Genomic DNA, 9,298 nt, shown 5'->3' with positions numbered 1-9,298 from the left:
GCCGGTTTAGGGTTGCAGGCGCCAAGAATACAGATGTGGCTCATAGTGGTACTTGCTTTATTGTCTTCAGGGGGCCTCGAAGGGTCGGGTCCTGGGAAGCAATGGGGGCAGGAGCTATGGGGGAGCCATAACTCCTAAGGCCATGGCCTTAGGTGGTGGGCATCTGGGGTGCCTCAGCCTGTGAGTGCCCATTGGCATCACCAGTACAGCCATTGGGTGCGGTCGGCGCAGATCCTTTCTTGCAAAGCACCGGAGAGGTGGTGGCCAAGGGCCCAACTCTCTTGAGGCCAGGGCGTTCCATCTTGTGCTCCAGAAGCATGTGGTTCTGCGGCGGGAGCCCCACGCAGGCCCTGGGGGATGATCAGGGCTCAGCGGGGCCAGACCCGGAGACTGCCGTGCAGTCCCTAGGCCCTGTGCACAGCCCAGCCAGCGGACATCCGGGCCGTGGATGGGAACCCCCAAGGCTGGGGCACACCTGAGGATATTCTCGATGCAGCTGCGCTGGCGGAAGAGCGCATTGACTACGGGGCTGCCGGGCGGTGCAAGTGGCGCCTTGAAGAGGAAGCCGAGCAGTGACAGCACCGGATGGAAGCTCTGCGGGTCCGGGTCGACGTCGGTGCAGAAGCTCACTCGCTGACACAGTTCAGTCAGCAGGGCCAGGTCCAGCATGATGGGTGCGGCCAGGAGCGAGTCCTAGGGGGCCAGCGGGTCAGGAGGTGGGCCGGGCTGGCGGCCGCCCCGCTGCTCCTGCCCCCTCGCGCCCCACACCTCGCACGTGTTGTGCAGCACCAACGTGTTGGTACCACCCAGCATCAGCTCCGATGTGTACTCATCCAGGGCACGCTTGCTGTCGCCCACGTATGGCACGTACTTGATGACCACCTGGGGGGCGGCACAAGGTCACACGGGGCCCTCGGTGGGGCGCGCCCTCGCCCCGGCCCCTGCCCCCACTCCCGCGCCCCACGCACGCAGTGGTCGGGCTGTTCGCCCGGCGAGTAGAGCACCGGGTTGCTGTGCACCATGTCGTCCACCACGCTGCTCTTGGACACCTCCTTGGAGCGGAACTGTGGGGGCGCTGACAAGTTCTGCCCGTCGTTGTTGCCCAGGTGGTTGTAGCTCACGATGGACATGGTCTGGGGGGACAAGGGGACCCGCGGTAGCTGCAGGCCTCGGGGGTCCAGGCCTCCCCTCCTGAGCTGAGCAGTCCCCCAGGCCCACACACCTTGAGGCCAGAGCCGATAAGGAAGTCCACGAGCACAGATTTGACCTTGGTCTGGCCCGACTTGAAGTCGTCTCCACCCACAAAAACGCGGCGCTGCCACGCGAGCTCGAGGGCACCGGGTACCAGCGTGTTCTGTGGGGACCCATTGAGGAAGGCACAGCCCTCCAAGATGCTGGCCACGGCAAAGAGTGTGGAGGGCGACACTTCCAGGCCCAGCTGCAGGCAGAGGGGGCCAGTCAGCACAGAGGAGTCCTTGGGGGCTGGCCCTGATCCCACTCCGCCCCTGGGCGCACCCACCTGGATGGTGCGCAGCAGGTTCTCAGCAGTGTCATTGAGGCCTGGAATCACTTCGCAGAAGCGCTCCGTGTTCGCTGTCCACAGCACGATGACTTTGTCCAGGCCGGCGCTGGACCGAAAGTCGCGGATGTCCCTACGGATCTGCTCCAGCTGGTGATGGGGAAGGTAAGGGGAGGTTGTACAGGCTCCTCCGACCTGTGGAGGCCTGGGCTACTCAGTTTCCCAAGTGCGCTGGACCCTCGGGATGGGAGCAGGAGGACAAAAGAGGGAGAGCAGGTGCGGGGGGTGGGGAGGACAAGTGGCTGGGAAGGACAAGTGGCACGGGGCGGGGCTGCACCTGCTGCGCGCGCGTGCCCGGGATGACGTTGTCGGCGCGCGCACTCTGGTTAGCTGCGATGAACTCCGGGATGTAGACGGAGGGCCGCGGGCGCATGGCCTCCATGTGCGGCCAGAGTTGCTCCTGCAGTCCCCAGTCCAGTACCTGTGCACGCCGCATCGCCTCCGCCAGGTTCAGCGAAGATATGTCCCAGCCTGGGGGGTACCCTCAAGCTCGGCCCGGCCCCAAGCTTCGGCCCCGCCTCCCGCCCCACCCCCGGCCCAGGGCTCCGCCCACCGTCGAACACGAGGTCGTCGGGCGCCACCATGGGCAGCAGTGAACTGAAGGGCACGAACACTTCCTTGCCCTCGGCGTCCAGGCCCAGGCTAACAGTGCCTGCCTGCGTCAGTGAGCCGTAGTAGTTGGCCTCCTGGGGGGCGGCAGTGGGAGCTGAGTGAAAGGTGGGCGTGGCGTGGGGAGGGCCTCGAGCCGGCCAGGGCCCCGCCCGGCACCCGAAAGCTCCGCCCTGCCTTTGGGCACCTCCCCTCGGAGCTCCAAGCCTAGGCGGAAGCCGCTCCGCTCGGGAGGTCCCACCCTGAAGCCCTCCCACACCTTAGGCTCCGCCCCCGAAAGACCCCTGAGGAATCCCCGCCCCCCGTGGAAGCCCCGCCTGGAGTCCGCCCGCAGCCAGAAACCCCGCCCCCTATGGGCCCACTCCTCCGTTGGAGCCCCTCCCCCGCCGCAGGGATTCCAGCGAAGCCCTCTCTCCGACCGAGCCCCACCCGACCCCCCACCTTGCGGCCCGTGCGCGTGGGCCAGGACAAGCGCAGTCGGTTAGCCAGCACGGCAGCGGTCAGTGTGGAGCCGTTGTTGCCGCCCCAGCCGATGAGCATGACCCCGAGCCGGGGCACCTGCCGGGCGGTCCGGAAAGTGAAGCGCGTGGACGTGGGGTGCACCTGGGGGCGGGCAGCGGGGTAAGCCGGGAGCCACAGGCCCCTCCCCGCTCGCTACTACTGGGCCGGGGGTCGCAGACGTTGGGCAGTTCCCGCTCCCTCCCCGCTCCCTGACTCCCCCAGCCCTGTGGCCCGCCGGACGGGCCCTCGCCTACCTTGAGGACGCCGCCCTCGCGGCTGACGCTCGTCGTCCGGTACTCGTACTGCGCCTCGATGGTCTCGGGGCTGTAGACAACGTCGGGGCTCTCGACCACGAACTCAGTTGCGGCCTCCATCGCGACAGTCTGGGAGCGCGGGGTTGGCAGGAGGTCAGCGGGGTCCCAAGAACTGGCCGGGCCAAGCCGACTTCGGTCCCCAGGGAGCCTGCACCCCTCCCGGGGCGGCACTCACCGATGCAGCGTCGGCTGGGGCAGCGGCAGACGGCTAGGGCTCCGGGCGCGCGAACTCCAGAGAAAAGAGCCGCGGCTCCACCCCCTCTCCGCCCCTCGCTCCGCCCGCGCGCGGGAGGAGGGGCGCTCGCGGCGGGGGGAGGGCGCGCACCGACCTTGGGCTCGGGTTCGAGGCCTTTTGGTCCCGAGCCTCCGCCGCTGTCTGGTTCTTGGCCGGCCGGGCAAATAACCTGGGCCCCAGGCCCCCGGCCCTAACTCGGCCCGCGTGAGTCACTTAGGACCCCCGGCCGCCTATCCCCACTGTACAAAAGAGGACTTTAAAGCTCTAAGGGAGCGCCAAGCCCCAGCAGGAGGCAGAGGCAGTAGTTTGAGTTAGGCTGGGAAACTCATTATTTGGTGGGTTGGAGGAGGAGGAGTCTCTAGAGAAACTAAGGCAAGGGAAACTGAGGCAGAAGACTAAGCGAGGAATCGGATTTCAAAGCGTGACACTCCTCCAGCTCAGGCTCCCTCCTCTTCCCCCTTCTTGAGCAGCGGTCACTCTCCACTAAGGAGAGGGGGTAAGGGGGGGCTGTGAGTTCTCGGTGCCCCCACCTGTAGCAGGAAGGCTAGCAAGCCTATCAAGGGCAGGCCTGGGGTGGGGGCGGGGGGAGAGACTGCTCCATGGGGAAGCGAGGGAAGGCGATGGGCAGGGCAGAGGCGGCCAGCTGGGAGGAGCTAGGCCTGCACAGCTCTGAGCCCCTCTAAGCGCCCAGTGATAAAGGAGCGTGGGAACCCGGCAGGCGGGCGGGGGCGGCTCCCCCAGGAACTTTCCAAAACAAGCGGCCTCCTCCGGCTGGAAAGTTTCCACCCCTGGAACTGACCCAAAAGGTGGATAGTTGGGAACGTTTGCAGGAAACATGGTCAGAGTCTGGCCTTGGGGAATGGGGGCTCTAAAACTAGTCCAGACTTTGCCCTCAAGGGGCTCCAGTTGTGGGGGAGTCAGAAGTGAACTGGGGGGACTTCTCTGGTGGCCCAAGGGTTAAGAATCTGCCTGCCAATGCAGGGGACATGGGTTGGATCTCTGGTCCAGGAAGATTCTACATGCCACAATACAACTAAGCCTGTGCACCTCAAGTACGGAGCCTGCGCTTCAGAGCCCCACTGCAATGAGAAGCCCTGGCTCACCACAACTAGAGAAAGCCTGAGCACCACAATGAGGTCCCAGCACAGCCAAGAATAAGTAAAGAGCAGTGAGGGGCGCACTCCTAACCAGAGGGACCTGAGAGGCAGCGGTGGACAGGGCAGGCTGCCTGGAAGAGGTGGCTGCTGGACAGTCTTGAGATCATGAAGACATCTTATCAAAGAAAGATATGAAGAGCTGCCTAGACAAAAACCTGGGGGACTGGTTTCAGGGGCAGATGAAAAAGGGCTGGATGCGAGGGGGAGGGAGGCAGTTTGGGGACCAAGGCAGACCCTCAGGGCTGCGGACAGGGCATTTAGTATAATAAATATTTGGGTTTTGTCCTGCTTTCTGGCTTGGAGATTGAGTTTGATCATTAATTGCCAGGGGTTTCCCTTACAGTCCAGTAGTTAAGACTCTGCACTTCCACTGCAGGGGGCTGGGGTTCGATCCCTGGTCAGGAAACTAAGGTCCCACATGCCCAGCAGTGTGGCCTGAAATTAGAAGAAAAAAAAAAATATCAATGGCCAGTGACTTATTCAATCATGGAACTTCTGTAAAAGCTCCTCAACAATAGGGTGCAGGTGAAAACATGGAGATGCTGGGAGGGTGACACTTGGAGAAGTCGTGGCAGCCCTGTACCTTTCCCCAAACCCTGCTCTCCTCCATTCAGCTGCTGAGTGTTTGCTTAGCTCTGTGAGCCATTCTGGCAAACCTCTGAGCGGGTGGGAGGGAACCCGATTTACGGCGGGTTGTTCAGAAGTATGGGTGGCCAAGGACTTGAGGCTGCTGTCTGAAGTGGGGACCTGAGCCCCATAACCTGGGAACGGAACTGTTCGACCCCTAGTTGGTATTGGAGAATCTGCAGGAGCTGGAGCCCTCCAGGCCACATGTCATACATACCACAGGACTGTGTAAAAAGACCCAGCCCTGGGGAAGCCCAGCATTCACAGGGCAGCCTGTGGGAGGTGCTGGCAGGAGGGGTGTGGGCTGAGCAGGTCCAGGCAGGCTCCCTGGAGGGGCCGTGTTGGAGTAGTTCCGGCTACTACTAGTACTACTCATACTAACTACTCCTCCTAGTAGGGACCAGCTGGGGGCGTGACACGGGGTGAGTGTGCTGCCTGCAGGTGAGTACTGAATGACCAGGGATCCCCAATCCCACCAGACCGCAGGCTTCCAAGGGCGAGGGCAGAACCGCCGCCATCACTGCTGAGTGCCAGCACCCGGCCAGAGCCCGGTGCACGGGAGGCACTGACGGATCCAGGCGCTGGCAGATGTTGTCCAGAAAGTGGCAGGGACTGCTGGGCACCCCTCAGCCCTGTGGCCATGGTGTGGGTTGTGAAGGCGGGAAGTCCCCTGGAGACCTGGACCCAAGGTGTCTTGGGCTCAGGAAGGATGGTCAGGGAACTGCCTGTGGCCACAGGGCTGTGAGGGAGGCCGGTGGAAGGCTGGGGGAGGCGGGTGGGCAAGGCGAGCCTGAGGCGAGACGAGGCTGAAGAAGGCAGGGGTGTGGGGACAGAGATTTATCCACTAGAACAGCGTGGCCAGGCTGCCTAGGGAGCAGGGTACACTCTGCCCCACAGGGCCTGCCTGACCTCCCCTCCCGCGCCCCTCAGATTCCTGGGCCGCCTCAGAACTCAGGCCAAGGCCACTGGCCAGCAGGGCCACCAGGGAGGCTAAGGCCCACAGTCCCTGACCCCTGGACCCCTTTAATCCTGGTCTTATTCTTTGTTTTTCCTTCCTAAAATAAACATTCCCCTCCACTGTGTCCTTGGAGGGTAGAAACTGCCCCCTGCCTTCTGCTCCTCACCTGTAACCCAGGGCAAGGATGGCTTTCCGGCTGGTGTCCTGCGTCTATGGGGCTCCACTAGGCCTCAGGTTCGGTACCCCTGTCCCCACTGGGGGGCAAGGGGAACCCCACCCCCACCCCAGTGTGCGTCCGGGAGGAATCATCAAACAGTGCCGTTACTCACTGCCGTTTCCATCAGCCAAAGCTCCTCAGCCCAAATAAAATACTCCCCGTGCTGCACACGGCTCCACCTGTGGGAGCCCTGGGGTCCCCCTGCCCGGCTCAGCCCACTCTGTGCACTCCACAGGGGCGGCGCTCTGCTGTTGTGCTGACCACGGCTCCCCAGTGCCTCCGCCTCCCGTCTCAGTCCTCACCGTGAGCAGGCTGGCTGGTCTGCTCTGGCACCTGCAGGGCCTGCTGCCTCAGGTCCGCCCTCCACCTGCCAACCTCATTCCTGGGCAGCGGCTGTGGCAGGCTGCCCAGAAAGCTTTCTCCATGCTCAGCCCATGCCCCCCCACCACCACGGTTGCCCCGTGGCCAGGTGGCCTCCTGACCCCAGCCCACCCCAAGACGGAACCAGTCCCCCCGACCCCTGGGGAATGACATATGTACTCCCAGCTTGGGCTCACAGATTCAGTTCAGTGAATTTATTGTAGGTTGAAAAAAAATCAGCATTCACCTCTTTAGTGTACAAAAAGGACACTAGTTCTTTTAAGAAAATATTAGGAACTGAAGATGCAGACGTCTTTCAATTGTAACATTTTGGCAAAAGTGAAAAGTTCTTGTAAACACCAACTCCATGGCTCAAAATAGTTTTTCTCCACAGTACAATATTAAAAGAAAAAAAAACAGTATCAATAAGTTAGACCATATTTAATCAGCTAGAGCTTCTGTCCATCAACCCTGCCCCAAGCACAAAACTCCTCTTAGCTTCATAATTCCTTAAAAGGAGAAAATAAACAACAACAAAAAACAGTGAGGAGGAAGAGGAAATTCAACTGAGAGTCCCTCGAACTGGACCCCAGGGCAGAGGGCAGGTGGGCCCTCCGGGGTGGGGCCCGTTGAGCGATCCCGCGCCATCTGAGTCTGCGAGTCCAGGCTGAGTGCATGATGGCTGTCCACAGAACTCAGGGCCCCAGGGTCTGCTCAGCCTGTCTTCCTCCACCCCAAATGAAAAACAAAACGACAGCTACTGAAACATAAAGGATCAGCTTCCTCAGTGCTCCGGGCACCCCAGGGGTCCCGCGGAGACGTTGGGGTGGGGTGGGGGCACTGCAGGCATGACTGCTCTTTGGGAAGCCATTAGGAGACACCCCCACAGCTTAGAAAAATAGACATGACTATGAGCATTTCCACTCTCCCTGCCTCACTAGGATCCTGGCAGCAACCCCTGCCCCCGCCCCCGACAGTGACCCCTGGGCTGGGGGTTGCAACCAGCCCCACGGCCTTCCCCCATCGTGGCTTCGCTGAACGTGGCTCTGAATTAACGTGAACACGCGCTTTAGACCCCAGCACGCCCTGGCGGGGCCCCACACACACACACACACAAACATATACATGCCCCCTGACGCTTTCAGGGACATTAGACTAGGCACAGTGACTAAGCAGCAATTGGGGTGTCCTTGGGCCAGCACCCCCAGAGAGGGGGGATCAGGCACCTTTTCTGAGCTCACTCTCCGGGGGCTCCCTGGCTCCCTCGACCCCCAGCCCCTCCCTGAGTGCAAACCCCGTGGTGGCTCTGCAAAGACGACCCCAGAACCCATACATGGGGCTGAGGGGCGGAGCGAGGTCAAGAACACGGAGGCCACTTGGCCTCAGCAGTACAAAGTGAGGAGCAGCAGCAGGAGAGAATGGAGAAGAGAGAGAAAACCCGACGCTGGTGCTGCAGAGCGCGGGCTACAAGCACAGAAGCTCCCGGCGACCCCCGACAGCTGAGGGCCTGGAATAGCAAGGCGGGCCTGGTGCTCCCAGCAGCTGCTCCCGGGCCAGCTGGGGTTTTCCAAATAGAGCTGCAGGGCTTGCACTGCCCAGCCCGCCCCACTCAGAGCCAGGCAGAGGCCGTGTGCGAGGGAGACCAGTGCAGGAGAGGGGCCCCCGGCGCCCCCCACCGGTTCTCTCCTCCGAGCTCGCAGAGGCGAGGCCAGACTTCCGGAGCATCTGTAATACTGCAGAAAGGACCCAGGGCAGCGTCTAGACCCTGGGCGTCCAAGGAGGGGAGGCACAGGTGTAGAAAAAAGATGCTTTTTCTTTCGTACAAAAATAGACTCGAGTCTCGTCAGCAGTAGCCTGTCTTTGTATAAAACTAGAAAAGGCAAGCAGGCAGGCTGGCCTTGGGAGTCTTTCTCTGACAAAAAGTTGAAGTCCCCCGTGGGGTGGCTGGCGAGGAGGGGGGCTTCTTGGGGAGCCCGTCCTAGGCAGGGGGCCTGCACAGGAGGTGTGGGGGGCCTGGGGGGAGCTGCACACTCTACCTGGGTTTGTGTGACCTGTGGGCGGCCAGGCCTGCGTGGGCTCCCCTGAAAGCCGGTGTTGCTGGCTCAGATGACTGTATTCTTCCTCATGTTTATTGTGTTAAATAAATCTCTGTTTTCTTGTCTTTAGCTCCCCCTTGCCCCCAGCTCCCCCACCATCCAGAACAGTCAGCCCGGTGAGGTGAGCTGGCCTGGCTGGTCGAGTGGGACCTCCTGCCCCGTGGCCTGGGGCTAAGGCCATGCCTGAAGCTGTCGCTGGTCGTACTCGGCGATGAGCCTCTTGATGTGGGCCAGCTTGCTGTGCAGGTACTCGCAGCGGTGCTTCTCCTGGCTGTAGTTGGTGTTGGTCTATGAGAGAGCGGCTGGGGTGAGCCTCACCCACAGGGCCAGGGTGGAGAGCCCAACGCCAACTCAAGCCGCCCCACCTGGCTGCCCCTGGCCCCCACTCACAGGCCAGAGCCCTCAAGCCCTGACAGGGACCCCTGAGCTGCCCCTAGGCTCCACCCTGGGAAACAGGGTCACGGCTAGGGTGAGAGGCTGAGAGGAGGTGGTCACGCAGCTTCCGTGCTGGGCTGGGACACGGCCGGCGGGAACCAGCCCCAGCACACTTGGCCCTAGGGAACGAGAGCTGCTGCAGTGGCACCACATCCCAGGAGACGGTCAGGGAGCCCGAGCTGGGGGCGGCCGGAGCCGAGACCGAGGCTC

General features: G+C 62.2%; 2 protein-coding genes across 3 annotated transcripts in view; both read right to left on the bottom strand.

Moving 5' to 3' along the window:
* Nucleotides 1-40: 40 nt before the first annotated feature.
* On the bottom strand, nucleotides 41-5,768 carry ISYNA1 (inositol-3-phosphate synthase 1). Its single transcript, XM_061421532.1, has 11 exons — nucleotides 3,179-5,768; nucleotides 2,944-3,072; nucleotides 2,630-2,791; nucleotides 2,133-2,265; nucleotides 1,857-2,050; nucleotides 1,520-1,669; nucleotides 1,223-1,438; nucleotides 969-1,133; nucleotides 769-882; nucleotides 476-693; nucleotides 41-350 (listed from the first exon to the last, which is right to left on the bottom strand). Exons 2-11 carry the CDS (start codon nucleotides 3,061-3,063, stop codon nucleotides 149-151), a joined length of 1,674 nt encoding a protein of 557 aa, XP_061277516.1. The 5' UTR covers nucleotides 3,064-3,072; nucleotides 3,179-5,768; the 3' UTR covers nucleotides 41-148.
* A 989-nt stretch (nucleotides 5,769-6,757) lies between these two features.
* ELL (elongation factor for RNA polymerase II) overlaps nucleotides 6,758-9,298 on the bottom strand; it is a 79,298-nt gene continuing 76,757 nt past the window's right edge. For both annotated transcript variants that reach the window (XM_061421530.1, XM_061421531.1), the window contains exon 12: nucleotides 6,758-8,941. In XM_061421530.1, the coding sequence (XP_061277514.1) occupies nucleotides 8,825-8,941 (117 nt within the window). In that variant the 3' untranslated portion in view covers nucleotides 6,758-8,824. The remainder of the gene's footprint in view (nucleotides 8,942-9,298) is intronic.

Source organism: Bos javanicus, chromosome 7 (assembly GCF_032452875.1).
Source record: "Bos javanicus breed banteng chromosome 7, ARS-OSU_banteng_1.0, whole genome shotgun sequence".
NCBI classification, from domain to species: domain Eukaryota; kingdom Metazoa; phylum Chordata; class Mammalia; order Artiodactyla; family Bovidae; genus Bos; species Bos javanicus.
This window is presented reverse-complemented; position numbering and strand designations above follow the sequence as displayed.

What these genes read in the sequence shown, in the direction of transcription:
- ISYNA1 (XM_061421532.1), bottom strand. Translation starts at nt 3,063, where the DNA reads ATGGAGGCCGCAACTGAGTTCGTGGTCGAGAGCCCCGACGTTGTCTAC. An exon ending in GCGAGGGCGGCGTCCTCAAG is followed by an intron (nt 2,792 to 2,943) that starts GTAGGCGAGGGC and finishes GCCCGCCCCCAG; the next exon opens with GTGCACCCCACGTCCACGCG. An exon ending in GCGAACAGCCCGACCACTGC is followed by an intron (nt 883 to 968) that starts GTGCGTGGGGCG and finishes GCCGCCCCCCAG; the next exon opens with GTGGTCATCAAGTACGTGCC.